This window comes from Sinohyriopsis cumingii, chromosome 1 (assembly GCF_028554795.1).
Source record: "Sinohyriopsis cumingii isolate HCF-2022 chromosome 1, ASM2855479v2, whole genome shotgun sequence".
Lineage (NCBI taxonomy): Eukaryota > Metazoa > Mollusca > Bivalvia > Unionida > Unionidae > Sinohyriopsis > Sinohyriopsis cumingii.
Window position 1 is genome coordinate 7,976,625 of NC_142961.1, and position 18,009 is coordinate 7,994,633.

Below are 18,009 nucleotides of genomic sequence, written 5' to 3' on the forward strand. Positions count from 1 at the left end.
GTTATGCACAGATAAAATGCTATTTACATTGATTTAGGGGAGTTAATGCTAGGATGAAAAGCTAGGTACATTGATTTATGGGAGAAATATGCACAATATTATTTTTTATTTTTAGGAAGAAAGAAGAAAGTACATTTGATGAAGTGGGAAATAAATTATTGATATAGTTAAAGATGTTTAAATCTACAAAATATTTGTTACAAAGAGTTACATGATGAATCTGTTTTAGTGGATGACTTTGAAGATGCTTTAAAATATCTAATGAACACTCGTCTAAGATTCAACATGTCAAGACTACTTTATGAATTTGCTTTGGGAGAGCTAACTATGGAATATAATGCAATTATTCTCACCAAGGATAACTCTGACAATGTTTCAAATGAATCATAGATTTTTGTTATTTGTCACCTTACATCTAGATTTTAACTGTGACAGCATGAAAATGTTCATTATATCTTCCAGCTTGCTGCTCTCAGGAAAAGATACCCAAATTTGTAGAAAGAATCCAGTCCGATTCATCACTGTGATGGCTGTCATAAGTCAACTGCAGGATCTATACAGCATTATCTTGTTGTACGGACATGCTAATTTATCCAAGATGGGAAATTGGTTTGCTGTAATTGAAGCTTGACCTAGTAGTGATGAAATACTGTAAACATAAACTTATCATCAGATTCGAAATTTAAAAAATATTAATTATTTGAACATAAAAGGAAGAGAGAAATATTTAGGTTATTGTGCTTTCGATATATAGAAATATCATTAAATTTAAGAGATTCCAGGTATGATTTTAAAGTTTTAGTGTTTTAGAATATATTCAAATTTATTACTTGGATAGCTTCATGATTATGGTGCAGAGTGTTGGACAACAAACTCCACAAGTTAAAATACCCATATACCAGTCACTGCACTGAATGCATGCTTGTAATTCAGTTGGACTGGTGACCAATCTTGTGGCATAGTTGCTTTGACATTAGAATGTGTCTAAGTTTGTTTTTTTGTCTTTTCTTTTTTCAGTATCATCTATCTTAGAAAAAAAAAACAGACCTAGAAACTGTCTAACATCAAACTCACATGACTTGTGACAGACTATCTGGGAAATATTTGTTAAATTCTGCCTCGGCAGTTATGTTTGTGATTCTTTGTTACACATGGTATTCATCAATGCTTAAAACTGTTTTATTTTATTTCATCCAGTTGTCATGACATTTTTACTGAAAAGCCAGCATTTTCATTTCCTAGTAAACATTTGATTTTTATAGAAAATGATACTACTGAGCAAAAAATTGGTTATGTTGTTTCTAGAACTGGGTTAGTAGCCAAACTAATTGTACAAGATGTTTACTAGTTCAACATCCCTTCACATGCCATATATACTCACTTATAAGTGGAGTCAGACTGCACACAACATAGATCCTGATCCTCTGTAGCATCATTTTTTCAGCAGATCAAGGTCTGTGTTGTGTATTCTACTGATTACTCATTACAAACTGCACAGACCCAGATCTGCTGGCACATTATGCGACAGAAGATATGGTCTGTGCTGTTTGCAGTTAGACTCATCTTATAAGCAAGTATATACATTGGAACCTATCCACTTGATAGTAGTAAATTATTGACTAAGTTGAAATACATACTGTATCATTCCATTGTATGGTTGTGTTCTCTTTTCATTTATAGCACATATATCTTTAGATATTATTCCACTTTATGTCCCAAATTGAATTCAGGGAATTTCATCCCTTAGGAAGCATTACATTTTTGTTCATATTATTGTTACTTTCTTCAAAAAGTACCATATATGCACACTTAAAAGTCCAGTTTCAGACAATATAGACCATGATCTGCTATCACATAATGTGTCAGCAGATCAGGGCCTGTGTGATTTGTTCTACTGATTACTCCTAACAAGCTGCACAGATCCAGATCTGCTGGCACATCATGCAATGTCAGATCTGGGTTTGTGCATTTTGCAGTTGGGCTGGAACATATAAGACAGTATCTATGGTACTGACCATCAAGATCTTATGTGTAAAAGCTATTGCATTGTTACTTTGTATATAAATTACCAAGTATACCAAGCATTTTGTCCAGTCTTTCTGCTTATACAAGCATCTATACATGTACGTATGTATTTTTGTGTGGATATGTATGTGTTTGCATATGTGTGTGTGTGTGTATTCTCCACAGGGCCTTTTGCTATAGCGATTCCAATATACTATAATTTGAACTCATGATGCTTTAGAAGCTGCCAGTGCCAATATGCTTTTATGTTTCTTGCCATCCTTTTAAAATTAATCTCTTAAGAAGACATGTCACCTGATTCAAGGACTATCACTCAAATGACACCTGTTGTTAACTCTTCTTTGGTTTGTAATAAAGATAATCAGGGATAATTCATGACTTGTTTTGCCATTATCTTTTGTACCTGCTCATTCTGAAAACTGAATTCACCAGCTTAAAAATAACAAATAAAGAAATTAAAAATTAAAAATGTAAAAAAAAAAACTGCAATACTGCCAGCACCCACCTTACCCCATGTTGGCCTGTTTACTAAGATCAGAGTTTGGTGTCACCAGTGGTGATTATAATTTAGTGATATATCCCAAAAGAAAGAGCATGAGAAACAAAGGTCAGGTTTCAAATGTGTATTGAAGACTTCATATCCTTTTGTGGCAAATGCTTGATCAAATGGTAAGGTTTATGTATTCTACATAGTTACCAATGGATGGGATGGGGTGAGGATGGCATACAGTTCCCAGTGCACTATTACAGTAATTTTGGGGGGATGGGGTGAGGATGGCATACAGTTCCCAGTGCACTATTACGGTAATTTTGGAGGGAAGGGGTGAGGATGGCATACAGTTCCCAGTGCACTATTACGGTAATTTTGGAGGGAAAGGGTGAGGATGGCATACAGTTCCCAGTGCACTATTACAGTAATTTTGGAGGGATGGGGTGAGGATGGCATACAGTTCCCAGTGCACTATTACAATAAATTTGGAGGGATGGGGTGAGGATGGCATACAGTTCCCAGTGCACTATTACAGTAATTTTGGAGGGATGGGGTGAGGATGGCATACAGTTCCCAGTGCACTATTACAGTAATTTTGGAGGGATGGGGTGAGGATGGCATACAGTTCCCAGTGCACTATTACAGTAAATTTGGAGGGATGGGGTGAGGATGGCATACAGTTCCCAGTGCACTATTACAGTAATTTTGGGGGGATGGGGTGAGGATGGCATACAGTTCCCAGTGCACTATTACAGTAATTTTGGAGGGATGGGGTGAGGATGGCATACAGTTCCCAGTGCACTATTACAGTAATTTTGGAGGGATGGGGTGAGGATGGCATACAGTTCCCAGTGCACTATTACAGTAATTTTGGGGGGATGGGGTGAGGATGGCATACAGTTCCCAGTGCACTATTACAGTAAATTTGGAGGGATGGGGTGAGGATGGCATACAGTTCCCAGTGCACTATTACAGTAATTTTGGGGGGATGGGGTGAGGATGGCATACAGTTCCCAGTGCACTATTACAGTAATTTTGGGGGGATGGGGTGAGGATGGCATACAGTTCCCAGTGCACTATTACAGTAATTTTGGGGGGATGGGGTGAGGATGGCATACAGTTCCCAGTGCACTATTACAGTAAATTTGGAGGGATGGGGTGAGGATGGCATACAGTTCCCAGTGCACTATTACAGTAATTTTGGAGGGATGGGGTGAGGATGGCATACAGTTCCCAGTGCACTATTACAGTAATTTTGGGGGGATGGGGTGAGGATGGCATACAGTTCCCAGTGCACTATTACAGTAATTTTGGAGGGATGGGGTGAGGATGGCATACAGTTCCCGGTGCACTATTACAGTAAATTTGGAGGGATGGGGTGAGGATGGCATACAGTTCCCAGTGCACTATTACAGTAATTTTGGAGGGATGGGGTGAGGATGGCATACAGTTCCCAGTGCACTATTACGGTAAATTTGGAGGGATGGGGTGAGGATGGCATACAGTTCCCAGTGCACTATTACAGTAATTTTGGAGGGATGGGGTGAGGATGGCATACAGTTCCCAGTGCACTATTACGGTAATTTTGGAGGGGTTGATGAGGCAGTATCAGTAACAGTTGCTAATGTTGTCTTTCTTGATATTTTCCAGAAAATGCGACAAGGATAATTTTGTGAATGAAAATTGGATCTTGCCTTCGAGTTATTCTTATATTTATACTGTTTAGCTTGATTTAAGTGGTTGCTGCTCTATGAATTCCTCTTTTCTGTCTGCTCAGGTATGAAAAGGAACCATCTTATCTTTCTGGATATTATTTTGTTCAAATTCAAAGACTTAAGATTTTTGGCATAAATCATATTATTACATATGGAAATAAAGAATACTGTTTAAATATATGTACTTCTGTTATATTTCACTGATATTAATTATTTTTCATTATGATGATAACTCTATTGAAAGCACTTTATGATGCTACTGATTGCTTATTCTGATGCTATAAATATTTTTTAGGGGAGATCACTCTGTGCATGCATGCTGGCTTTCAAATCATCCTCGATTTATGTGTCATAGCTTTATCTCAGATGTTTTTTTTAAAAATTCTTTTTGTCACTCTTTATGCCTGCTTGCTGGGATTGATGTTTAGTTGTAATACAAAATTAATCTCTTCTGATTACATGGGATAAAAGCAATGAAATTTTTGTCTTTTGAGCAACTATATTATCTGCGCATGTAGTTACTAATAGTTTCAGAAAATTTAAAAAGCCAGCACCTTCCCTTTGTTACAATATAATCATAGCATGATGTCAGTATTTAGTATTTTATGTCATACGGTTTTTCTATTTTTCTGTCACTATTTTGAGATGAACTCAAAACAAGATCTTAAAACCATAATGTTTGAGTGTTCATCAATTGTACATTGCAAGTGACTCATCTTGGATACGAGATTGTGCATACACTATTACTAATATTTTGTCATGATTGTAAAAGCATAGGCAAGGCATGGTATGTAATATGGTGGAGGGGGGATATAGCTGTTGCTGTGTCCATCAGTATGTTGATGCTGTCTTCATTTCAGCCTTAGCTCTCAAACTTTTCAGCTAAAATACATGTTAGACCATAATTCTTCACTTTCACTTCTTTTTTTTAGGTGTCTGTTTTTCTGTCCAATAATACATCAGTTCATTCATTATGTACACTTTCATTTCCAGGGCAAAACTCCAAAACCATCTCATTCATTGTCAACTTCTTGGCAGTAAAATATGTTTAAACAAAACTAATTAGTGGTCCAAAAATGTGCCTCTTGAAATTTAGTATACTTATTAAATTAGTGAATATATGTGCTATTTACTATTTACAGTGCTCAAAAGTTTCAAATTTGTATGTTTTTGTCCATTTGTCTGTTCATCATCCAGACACCACTTACCTATATTTCTGGAGCAAAATTCTTGTTTCCTGTCTCTTCCTGTTACACTTTTGCATGTGAACATCTAAAAAAATTTAAACCTCCAACCCCATACATTATATCGAATTTAGCTATTGCTATGTGCATTTGTCTGTCTGTCTGCCCATAAATACTTTCATTTTTGAAGCATAACTCTCAATCCTTTCAAGATATTTCAGCCAAACATTGAACATGTTAAACAAGTTGTGTAAAAAGTGTCTGTTTATCCTTTGAATATTCCACATTTAAGATTGTATTAAAATATAGTATAAAATGTTGTACCCTGTGGAGCAGCTTTTTGTTTATAGGACTTAATGCTAAACTTTGTTTAATTGCCATAGTAAAATCTATAATAAAATGAGAATCTCTGTTGTTTTTCAGTTGTTGTTAGGAAATCTTTCACTCATGAAGTGGAAATATTTTATATTGTTGCTTGTGACTTTGCTATAATGATTCCATGTCACCCATGAAATAATTCCTTATATCAACAATATTTGGATAGTCTCTATTAATTAATAAACTATGATTCCTTTTTTATGATTCTTGTTTTATGAAAATGTGTCACAAAATGGCTTTTTTTCTCAATTTGCAGTACATGAACTTCTAAACAGTAGTGATGATTCTCCTATTCTCTTTTTCTTTTTCAGTCTTATCTCATCTTTCAGAGTAGATACACTCTACACTTGAATATTCTGTGTTCATTTGTCTTTTTCTGTCGCTTTCATCCTTGCAGCACAATCAACCTTAATCCTCTCACCTGGCTTTTAAACCCTAACTTGCATACATACATACATAGATACATACACACACACACACACAGACATACATAAAAACATACATTCATAGATACATACATACATAACTGCTTCGGTGGCCTAGTGGTTAGAGCATCAACCTCGAATGTGGGAGGTCATGGGTTCGATCCATGGCCAAGTCATACCAAAGAATTATAAAAATGGTACTAACAGCTGCCTCGCTTGGCGCTCAGCATTAAGAGGTTAGTGTTAGAACTGGTCAGCCTGGTGTCAGGATAATGTAACTGGGTGGGACATCATGCTACATGTCTGCAGCATGATGCCCCAGTGCTAGACATCAGTATAAACTGTCACACTGCAGACATCATAGCAATATGACTGAAAAAATGTTAAAGTTACATTAAAAACCCAAATCACACATACATACATACATACATACATACATGCACACACATACATATATGCATACATACATACATAATTTGCATGGGGATTTAGCCATAGTGATAAGAAGAAAATGGGTCATTGTATCCAGTATGTACGCACTATATGATTGCAGGCAAACCACTGAAAAAGATTTTATTTCCATATGTTCTCAGCTGCAAAGGGACAGATCTCATAAGACATAAAAAGTTACAATTTATTTCTATTAGTAAGTAAATGTACATGTTGTTATTTGTGAGACATAATATATTTTTAAAAGAGAAACACTCAGCATTGGCCACTGAAAATGAAAGAAGAAAATTAAATAGGGATTTATTTCTTGTTTATTTTGAAGCACATGATTCTTATTAACAGTCAGTAAGTAGTCTAACTGCAGTGTAAACAACATAGACCCTGATTTGCTAATGCATAATGCACTGATAAATCAGGTTCTATGTTGTTTGTTCTATTGATTACTCTTAGCAAACTGTATAGACCAAGGTCTAGTGGCCCATTATGCAGTGGCAGATCTGGGTTTTTTCATTTTGCAGTTCAACCCAACTAACAAGTGAGTATATATGGTATGGGAAAAGGAGGGTAAAAGTAACACAAAAACTCTTTTTATATCAGCTACACCAAATTATAAGCAGTCATTCATACTTTTGTAAAATTTAAATGAAGTCATAATCTTGAACAGATGGCATCATAAACTTGGAACATGTTTTTTCTATAAATAATTTTTAAAACATTTAAACATTTTATTTACATTTGTAGGTAATGAAACTCAAAGCTTGTTGTTTGTAAACATTGCAAGCCTTGAACATATACTCTCTCTCTCTCTCTCTCTCTCTCTCTCTCTCTCTCTCTCTCTTTCTTTCTTTCTTTCTTTCTTTTTTGGTTTCTCAGGTTTGCATTTTACTTACCCAAGTCCTTGAACATTAGAGTATAGGTTTTGTCCTAGACAGGTCATTCTAGCCAGGCAGTCACCAATGTTAATAGTATCCCCATTTGCATATATATGACCATCAAAGAGACAACCAGCTGAAAGACATACAGATATATATATATATATATATATATATATATATATATATATATATATATATATATATATATATATATATATATATATATATATATATATATATATATATATATACAGTAGCACAGCTGCCCAGTCACCTCTGTTAACCCATGGATTTCTAAAGGGTTTGAATTTGAATGCACATGATTCTGTGAAATATTTAAGAAGTCTTACATTCTGCCACATGCCATCCATATTTTTGTGTAGGTCAGATCCAACTGCAAACAGCATAGACCCAGATCTGCCATCACATGATGCACAAATGTTGTTTGTTCTACTGATTACTCCTTACAAACTTCATAGACCCCAGGTATATTCATTTTGCATTTGTTCCCGAGTTACAGGCGAGTATATGGTTGTATTAGGTGAGAAAATAACTAGCTAAATACATATATTTACTTTCTAAAGTGTAATTTTGACTGCTTCAGTGGCCTAAGTGGTTAGAGCATCTGCCTTTGATGCAAGAGGTCGCGTGTTTGAACCCCAGTCTAGTTATACCAAAGACTTACAAAAATGATACTTGCAGCTGCCTCGCTTGATGCTCAGCATTAGGAGGTTAGTGTTAGGACTGGTCGGGCGGGTGTCAGGATGTCCCAGAGATAGATATCACTATAAACTGCCAAACTGCAGATATCGTAGCGATATGACTAAAATTGTTAAAGCTGTTAAAAATCTAAGTCACATACACACAAACACGCTAAAGTGCAATTTTAATTGTGATACAGGGGCTTAACTTCTCTTTTTAAGAGAACTGTTAATGTTGCATAGGAAATAAAATTGCTGACAATATTGCTAGTAAAACTTTTAACAGTTCAGAACTGAGTCCTTTGTAAAGCACATAAATATTTTTGTCTGTATTTGTTTGATCCTTTTCGGCTATTGGAAGTATCAGCAGACGTTTTGATATGCACGGTCGACTACGCCTTTAACATAAAGAGTGAAAGATTTTGAGAAAAATAGTGGGGGGAAATATTTACTCTGTCCATCTGCACTTCTTTTGTTTTCACAGATGCCACTGAAATTAGAGTGTAAAATGATTTTGTTACAGACGTTTTGGAGACTATGTCAAAAAGTATATGGCACTTGTGATAAAGGAGATAGTTGTACCTTTTTAACGAAAAAGGGGATTCATATGACAAAATTCGTTCTTAAGTTGTTACATTAAAATAAAAGATTTCATTTGGTGAGGCACGGGGAAGCAATTTTATGTGGTTTATACTTGTGAAATTTGAGCTGATTTGTATTTGGACTGCAAACAGTAATACGTTTTTAATACAGTACCAATCTTTTTTGTTTTTTACTATAGAGACTTAAGTCTTGTATAATAAATAAGTGGAAATGCATATCTCATTCTATATCAACGTATAGTGTTAATTTTAAAAGTTTACTCTGGAAATATTTTGCCTCGGGAAAAGTGGCGCCATTTAAGAGAGTGAGATTTATGGACTAAAACAGACTATCCGAGAGAGAGAGAGACTACGCATGATGTTGTAATAACTCAACTTTATATCTCCAATATGGTCCCAACCTTATATCATCAATGGAACGAAATTTGGTTCAACAAAATAATTTTGCAAGAAGCTTTTATCGTACGTGTAGGGGAACAGGAATTATGAGTCAGTCTCCTACTTACCTCAGTAGTGTGATAGGACTGTAGTTATTTTGTCCGAGGCAAGTTATTTTACCCAAGCAGTTTGGAATGATGATCTCATCTCTTGGAGCATACACCTTTCCATCAAACAGACAGCCACCTGAACAAAACAGAAACACGGAGACACTTTTCTTCTTCCCTTTTAAAAGTATTTAGTATAATTTATTTTTTGTAAATGTTTCTTCCCTTTAAATATTAATGGTAATATCGATGTCTAGATCAGATCTTGGCTAATTAATAGTTTTATTATACTATATATAAATCTTGTATCTTGATACTTCTATTTTGCTTGTACTCATGATATCGTAATGACATTTAACTTTGTATCATCATCTCTAGAAATTGACTTTTACACAACATTCTTCAAAATATTGTACAAAAATATCCAGCTTTTTGTGTTCTGTAAGTTTTCGTAGGTATAAATTTCATTTAAATACGGACTACTCAATCTACCTACTTTGACCATCGACTGATCTGCTTTGCTTCTTGTCGGGGCATTGTCCACTGAAAGGAAATATGACTGTGATCTTTAGTATAAACATATATTCACAACGTGAAAGGTTTATTTGGAATATAATAGAAAAAGACGCCATTTTTCTTGCATCATAAATTATATGTAATCGTGCACCTGTATGTGAGACAACCAGACAGATGCGTTGGAATTTTCAACATTTCAATGGCTTGTTTTAAGACCTTGTTAAATTGCAAAGCAGCGCGGGATACATGTTCGCCATCAGTCTGGAAAGTTAAAGGTCGACCATTGTCTAGACTTTAGAAAGTTGGCAAAGATCAGAAGAAAATTGCATCTGAATGTGCCGCCTGATGGTAAAGATAAATTAAATATGCCAAATGGTAAGGATAAAAAAGACAAATGGCAAGGATAAAAAAAGACAAATGGCAAGGATAAATATGCCAAATGGCAAGGATAATTATGCCAAATGGTAAGGATAAATATGCCTTATGGTAATGATAAATAAGCCCAATGGTAAGGATAAATATGCCCAATAGTAAGAATAGATGTGCCTAATGGTAAGGATAAATATGCCTTATGGTAATGATAAATAACCCCAATGGTAAGGATAAATATGCCTAATAGTAAGACTAAATATGCCTAATGGTAAGGATAAATATGCCAAATGGCAAGGATAAATATGCCAAATGGTAAGGATAAATATGCCTTATGGTAATGATAAATAAGCCCAATGGTAAGGATAAATATGCCCAATAGTAAGAATAAATGTGCCTAATGGTAAGGATAAATATGCCTTATGGTAATGATAAATAAGCCCAATGGTAAGGATAAATATGCCTAATATTAAGAATAAATGTGCCTAATGGTAAGGATGAATATGCCTTATGGTAATGATAAATAAGCCCAATGGTAAGGATAAATATGCCTAATAGTAAGAATAAATATGCCTAATGGTAAGGATAAATATGCCTAATGGTAATGATAAATAAGCCCAATGGTAAGGATAAATATGCCTAATAGTAAGAATAAATATGCCTAATGGTAAGGATAAATATGCCTAATGGTAAAAATAAATATGCCTAATGGTAAGAATAAATATGCCTAATGGTAAGGATAAATATGCCTAATGGTAAAAATAAATATGCCTAATGGTAAGGATAAATATGCCTAATAGTAAGAATAAATATGCCTAATGGTAAGGATAAATATGCCTTATGGTAATGATAAATAACCCCAATGGTAAGGATAAATATGCCTAATAGTAAGAATAAATATGCCTAATGGTAAGGATAAATGTGCCTAATGGTAAGAATAAATAAGCCACTGCTCAACACCAATCAATTAAACAATGTGTTCGTATTTCTTTGCGTACTAAATGAAAACAAAATGTATTGGCCGGGGGTGGGGTGTCTTCTCTTGCAGATGAAAGTTAATCAAACACGATTTCAATAATAAACACATTATAATCGAGACAGATTTCTTGCATTTTGAGTTGAAGTTGTACACAATTCTTGGAGGAAACTGAAAATTTAATCCAGTCTAAATTTTTGTGAAATCTTAAATTTTTTTTACAGATTACACATATAAAACAAGATCTGTTGAACCCTGGATGGCTAATTTTACCTCTGCGTACTTGCAAAGTTTACATTATTTTAGAATTTTCAGTAGCTTACATCTTAATTAGAAGACTAGTTGGTTGTAATATAGGAGCGATAAGTATTTGATTATCTTTGACGCATCCTTGTATATGTACACTGAAGCTCACCCAAGCGGAACAGGATCAGAGTAGAGATTATTACCCAGGCACGTCATCTCTGCCAGACAGTGGCCAATGATAATATTCTCACCGTTCTGGTACACATGGCCGTCAAACAGGCAACCAGCTGAAATAATTACAGGTAATGCATCACATGAATGATTCTGAGATCCCAAATGGATAACTACAGAAGTTTAATGTAGTCGATGCACATTTTCCTTTGCATAACACTTGTTCCAGCGGGTAATATTGTCACGTTCCGCGGTTATTACGGTATGTGACGTACTATATATTAATGTCTTCTGCCACAGCGAAACTATCCACACAGTGTTTCCTCCATCTTCGTTAGTCAAGGTTCTGATAATCCTATATATACCTTGGCGGATCGAACAGCTATATTGGTGCATTGTCCTAGCCACATATGTTGGATTTCACGTGTTTCCTCCCTTAGTACATAACGCCAACTAACCAATAGCTTGGTGCATTGTACATCCGCCGAAAACGGTGGTTGCAATTGAGATAAAAAAGGATACTTTGTAAGTTTAACATCGAAAGTTTGAGGGAAGCCATTACAGGTGTATTTGAGTAAAAGGTATTTGTGCAAACACAGACCGACACTGGAAAATTGTTTATTTATCAGTCCGTTCAAGTTGTATGCTACCCTTGGCTCAATCAGGTAGGAACATTGTTCATATTTTAACAATTTTGATTGGATGCGGTGGCATGCCGCCACATTCAATGAAATTAACAGACCCGAAGCACAGAAACATCTGCTCGAGATGCCAATTTGTAGATAGGGTTATCGGAACCTTGGCTAGCGAAGATGTGTTTCCTCGTGAAATAAAGCAGCCTTGCCTTTGGCTTGAGCTCTATATCCACCAGGCAATAATACTGTGGAACAGTTCCTTGTGGAGAAGCAGTAATAAAATAGCATCGATAGTACGTTATAGTGATTGCTCAGAATATACGGAGATCGAATGACGTGACTGTAGGTCATTATTGGTTGATGAATTAAAGACGTATCATTTTGCCCATGTCGACTTGTGGAACTCTTCCTTTCTCTACACAGACCAAATTGTAATAGTTTCTCTTCTCAAATGTGATTAGAATGTCTTTCCCATGTAATATTTCTGATGGACTAAAATTCCCTGGACTTGTATATATCTGTTTTACTTGAAATTTTAATATCAGTGCCAAATATTCATTGACGAGAAACGTCATTGGACAGAAATATTTAAACGTAGACGGAACGAGCTAATAATAATGTGGCCTGGCCACAGAAGTAAAATAAAAGGAAGCACTTGAAAGTGGTTCTCTTGGACTTTGATTAACTTTTAACTTAAAAAATATTTCAGTCTTACTTTGTACATCAGCGCTTCTTTTGTTCGGGCATACACCTCTGGAATAGAATGTAATGTATTATGTTTGCAGTTTTATTATACCAACTTTTATTTCGTGTAGACAAATTGAATCTTTTACAAAATGCTTTGTTTGTTCTTATTCGTATAAACACGAGGTTCACGGGTTATACCGGGGTGGGCTTTTGAAATGATATTGAAGGAAAGCAGTGAAATGTCGTATGAAAGCATACTTAATTTCCTTTCAAGAATCGGCAGTATACTCAAGCATGGTGTAAAGCCTTAACGTTGAGATTTCAAAATTGTTAAGGTTATATTAATTATAGTTTGACAAACATGATATCTTGAGCTCCTGCATGTGTGCCTTTGAGTTTAATATTGCATGTAGTTTGTTCTAATATCTCTTTGTATTGTATAATCGCTTAGGAAGAGAACAACACCAAGACACATGTTCAGTATACGTTGATGTAGATTTATGTTTCTCCTATGTGTAGCCTTCACTATGAAAACTATTTAACTATAGCTTAACTATGAAAAATTTGTTCAATGTTGTGCACAAGCCATTATATGGAATTCAAACTAACAAGAAAAACGTGCACCATGCATTATTTGTGTGGGCATTCAAGACATGTTATTTGTGTTACGTATTCAATACACATTTGCTCAACAACTTTGAACGAAGACGTGATAATGACTTGTGGTATTGAATGTATTGTTTATTCTTTTAATGGTGGGACGGTGTTTTTAGCACAGCAAGACTTTGAAGGTTAATATGTCATGTGTTACATCAGAGAGAGAGAGAGAGAGAGAGAGAGAATTTTACTACGCTCATCCCAGAGACACAGGGGATTTGTCAGGCAGCATTATTTAACAAGTCGTGTTAAAACTGTAAAGAAACATCAGCTATATTTCTAACACTCACCCCAGTGCAACTGCATCGGAATAGAGGTTGTTTCCAAGACATGTCATCTCTGCCAGACAGTGTCCTATCATGATCTTCTCGCTCTTTAGATACACTTTGCCGTCAAACAGGCAACCGGCTGAAATAGTCATTGATTGTATATTATTATATCATGGACAGTACACATTTCTTTTTGAAATGGGAATTAAAAACCAGATAAAAGAGTAAAAAAGAGTGTGTCTGTAAATGTTGGTTGGTAGGTTGGTTTCTAACGGCTTTCTGAATACCCTATTGACCATATCATACCGAGGAAAATGACACACCAGACAGCCGACTTGGCCTGGGCTTCACATGTAGATCAATTATTTGTGACTTTCTAATGGAAATATCCTTGCCCTATACGTGGACAAACTCAACATTTTAAGAGTTGGAACAATTTTATCACGAGAAACTTTTTTTTCTGTGGCCAAATTTGATTGAGCAAGTTCTTTGTTTTTAATGTGTGCTATATATTTAATGGCACTGATACTATGAAGCTGTTTATGTAGAAGTATTTGATTTCTTTAAAGTTGATGGAGTAGCATTGTCTATCCATATAATGGTATTGGAATTGTCTATCCATATAATGGAATAGCATTGTCTATCCATATAATGGTATTGGAATTGTCTATCCATATAATGGAATAGCATTGTCTATCCATATAATGGTATTGGAATAGCATTGTCTATCCATATAATGGTAATGGAATAATATTGTCTATCCATATAATGGTATTGGAATAGCATTGTCTATCCATATAATGGTAATGGAATAGCATTGCCAGTTCATATAATGATAATGCAATAGCATTGTCTATCCATATAATGGTATTGGAATAGCATTGTCTATCCATATAATGGTAATGGAATAGCATTGTCAGTCCATATAATGATAATGCAATAGCATTGTCTATCCATATAATGGTATTGGAATAGCATTGTCTATCCATATAATGGAAATGGAATAGCATTGTCAGTCCATATAATTGTAATGGAATAACATTGTCAGTCCATATACTGGCAATGGAATAACATTGTCAGTCCATATAATCGTAATGGAATAGCATTGTCAGTCCATATACTGGTATTGAAATAGCATTGTCAGTCCATATACTGGTAATAGAATAGCATTGTCAGTCCATATACTGGCAATGGAATGGCATTGTCAGTCCATATAATCGTAATGGAATAGCATTGTCTATCCATATAATGGTAATGGAATATAATGGTAATGGAATAGCATTGTCTACCCATATACTGGTAATGGAATACATTGTCAGTTCATATAGTGTCAATGGAATAACATTTTATACCAATGTCCTGTAATGGAATAACATTATCAGTCCATATACTGGTAATGGAATAGAATTGTTTATCCATGTACTGGTAATGGAATAGCATTGTCAGTCCAAATACCGATAATGAAATAGCATTGTCAGTCCATATACTCGTAATGTAATATCAGTGTCAGTTCAAATACTGGTAATAACTTTGTCTACCCATCTACTGGTAACGGATTAGCATTGTCGGTTCATATACTGGTAACAAGTGAAAGGTGAACTTTCATCAAAAGTCAGTTAATCTATTCTACTACACTATATCATGTAATTGTATACGATAATATCTTACTTTGTCCTTCGGTGTTTCTTTTGTTCGGGCAAACGTCTCTGAAATAGAATTCAGTGACTTGTTAGTACGTTTGACGTGATTCGTCAATGTAACATCCAAATTTTTCACATTCCACGACTTTTAAATATAATTTCCCGGTCGATATTGCAGCCAGAGGACATATATATTGACAATTACGAAATAGGGGCAAGGGGTCACGACTTTTCCGGGTTTATTTTGCAACGAGAAGAAAACATATTAACACGTAAAACATAGGGATAAGGGTTTTTCCACTTTCACTGCAGTGAAAGATACCAATGAAAATGGACACCAAGATGCATTGGACATCAGTTTCTATGTTATTATGAGATTATACGTCTCGGCGACACTCGCACATCCTGTTACCCTATTCAAGACAGTAAAGTTATTCTTGCATGTTATCAACTTATTGTAAAGGAATAGGGCTTGTGCATCCCATACAGTCAACGACCATTATATTTGCAGAAAGCCCTGATAAAGGAACGAAGAATAATTTCTGCTACATTATTTAAATGCGTGCTATAGTTCACGTGTGAATGCCCAATACCTATAATGGTGGAAGGAAATCCTGGCAAAAGAAGAGACAGGACATTTTTAAATGTTTAAATCGTATAAAGCTTCAGTAAGAAGTTAAATTAATCTACAAAGATTTCGGTTAGGTTTTTAACATATTTATAATATAAATATTTTCAAACACATTTTAAAATTCAGTGCCCATTCCCTAGGAGAGAACATTTGCTCCATACCCAATGGTTTGCAGTCCGCCGTAGTTGTTGTTACCAAGGCACACCATCGACCCGAGACAATCCTTGATGATGACAGTCTCACCTTTGGCGTAGACTCGGCCATCAAATAAGCAGCCCGCTGGAATAAAGTCAATAATTGATAGTGGTTGAACATATAATAGCGCCAAGATCACAAAGAACACTGAGACCAGTGGGGTGAACAAAGGATTTGACAGAAACTTCGTAAAAGTTTAACATTAAATGAAACCCACGTAGAGGGCAAATAATCTTCAGAACCCACGAGAGCGGGGACGTTAATATTGCCTTCACTTCGTAGAGGAATAAACGTAGGGAGACGTGAAACACAAAAGTGACTGACAAATTATTGTTTCAAATAAAATGAGATAAGCATTTCAGAGGCCACTGTATACATGGGACGGATATCATGCTCCAGACGATGGGACGGATATCATGTTCCAGACGACGGGACGTATATCAATGGGACGGATATCATGTTCCAGACGACGGGACGTATATCAATGGGACGGATATCATGTTCCAGACGACGGGACGTATATCAATGGGACGGATATCATGCTCCAGACGATGGGACAGATATCATGCTCCAGACGATGGGGCGGATATCATGCTCCAGACGATGATAGAAAGCGGTAATGCTCCATTGTAGCTTTTAATTATTACCATCAATATAGTCGTTGATTTTGTAAGCAAGCCATGCGGTATTAGCCGCCTTTTACAGAACTGTATCTAATAGCTGCTGCTTTCACTTGCTGTTTTTATGAAATAATAAGAGAAAAAGATGACACAAAAATCTTAGATACTGTTAGTTTTATTACCTATACAATCTCTTTTGTGCTCAAGTAAATAGATAAATGGTGTCGTATACTATTGTTTGTGACTGTCATATAAAAGTGTTTACGTTTCTTGGTATCTGGCAAAGAAAGGGGCATCATATGCATTCTTTCTGGTGTAAAAACGTTTTGAAAATTAGCAAATACAGTACTCTTTACGTGGTAGGATGAAGGCAAAACATCTGATGCGATTCAATGCAAAATTCGTGTAAGATAAAATACTATTTTTAACCGGACGCTTGGCACAGACTTAAGTGAAAAGTTCAGCAGGTTCACTTATTTATTTCTCGTCTATCAGTTAAACCTTTTCTGTCCAATGGAAGTATTCCCTCAAAGTTTCTGGAAAGGAAAAGTATATTTAAACTCTAGGTTTGTTCTGGAGCTCCCACTTATCACATTATATAAGACTTAAGACTAGTTAAATTGTATCAAGTTGAAAGACGTTTAAACCCATCATAAAGCGCCAGAAAATCGGTCATATAAAACACTAGTATATCTGTCATAAAACAACAGTATATCTGTCATAAGACACCAGTATATCTGTCATAAAACACGAGTATATATGTCATAAGACACCAGTATATGTCATAAAGAATAGCTTACATACTTTTTTTTTACTAATATATAATAAATATTATTAACATAATTTAGAACATGAATAAGGTAGCGCAAACATCCTACTTTGTCCATCTGTGGCAAGAGCCACTACCAATAGTTCCAAGAAGGGCACAACAAGGAGACAGTTCATCTTCAGATGCAGAGTATCTTATGGTATCTTTTCTTCTGAAACAAGGATAGGACATTTCCCTTGCCCCGGTATTTATACAACATTTTGAAAATCCCGTGGCCGGACACATGGCAAAAGTCGAA

At 35.4% G+C, this 18,009-nt stretch overlaps 2 protein-coding genes across 3 annotated transcripts in view; one reads left to right on the forward strand and one right to left on the reverse strand.

Annotated features, from left to right (window-relative positions):
• Window positions 1-5,991, forward strand: part of LOC149806381 (coiled-coil and C2 domain-containing protein 1-like) — a 124,838-nt gene extending 118,847 nt beyond the window's left edge. For both annotated transcript variants that reach the window (XM_089952408.1, XM_089952400.1), the window contains exon 29: window positions 463-5,991. In XM_089952408.1, coding sequence (XP_089808534.1) covers window positions 463-498 — 36 coding nt within the window. In that variant the 3' untranslated portion in view covers window positions 499-5,991. The remainder of the gene's footprint in view (window positions 1-462) is intronic.
• A 782-nt stretch (window positions 5,992-6,773) lies between these two features.
• On the reverse strand, window positions 6,774-17,887 carry LOC149806382 (uncharacterized). The gene is made up of 11 exons (XM_089952933.1): window positions 17,821-17,887; window positions 16,289-16,406; window positions 15,525-15,562; window positions 13,878-13,995; window positions 12,959-12,996; window positions 11,607-11,724; window positions 9,827-9,873; window positions 9,352-9,469; window positions 8,696-8,733; window positions 7,558-7,675; window positions 6,774-6,935 (listed from the first exon to the last, which is right to left on the reverse strand). Exons 1-11 carry the CDS (start codon window positions 17,885-17,887, stop codon window positions 6,923-6,925), a joined length of 831 nt encoding a protein of 276 aa, XP_089809059.1. The 3' UTR covers window positions 6,774-6,922.
• Between the last annotated feature and the right edge of the window lie 122 nt (window positions 17,888-18,009).

Excerpts from the sequence above, each read along its gene's own strand:
- LOC149806382 (XM_089952933.1), bottom strand. The coding sequence starts at position 17,887 with ATGAACTGTCTCCTTGTTGTGCCCTTCTTGGAACTATTGGTAGTGGCT. Across the intron at positions 9,874-11,606 it reads TCTGATCCTGTTCCGCTTGG|TGGACAATGCCCCGACAAGA; the intron begins GTGAGCTTCAGT and ends ATTTCCTTTCAG. Across the intron at positions 7,676-8,695 it reads AAGAAGTGCAGATGGACAGA|CTGGTTGTCTCTTTGATGGT; the intron begins GTAAATATTTCC and ends TATGTCTTTCAG.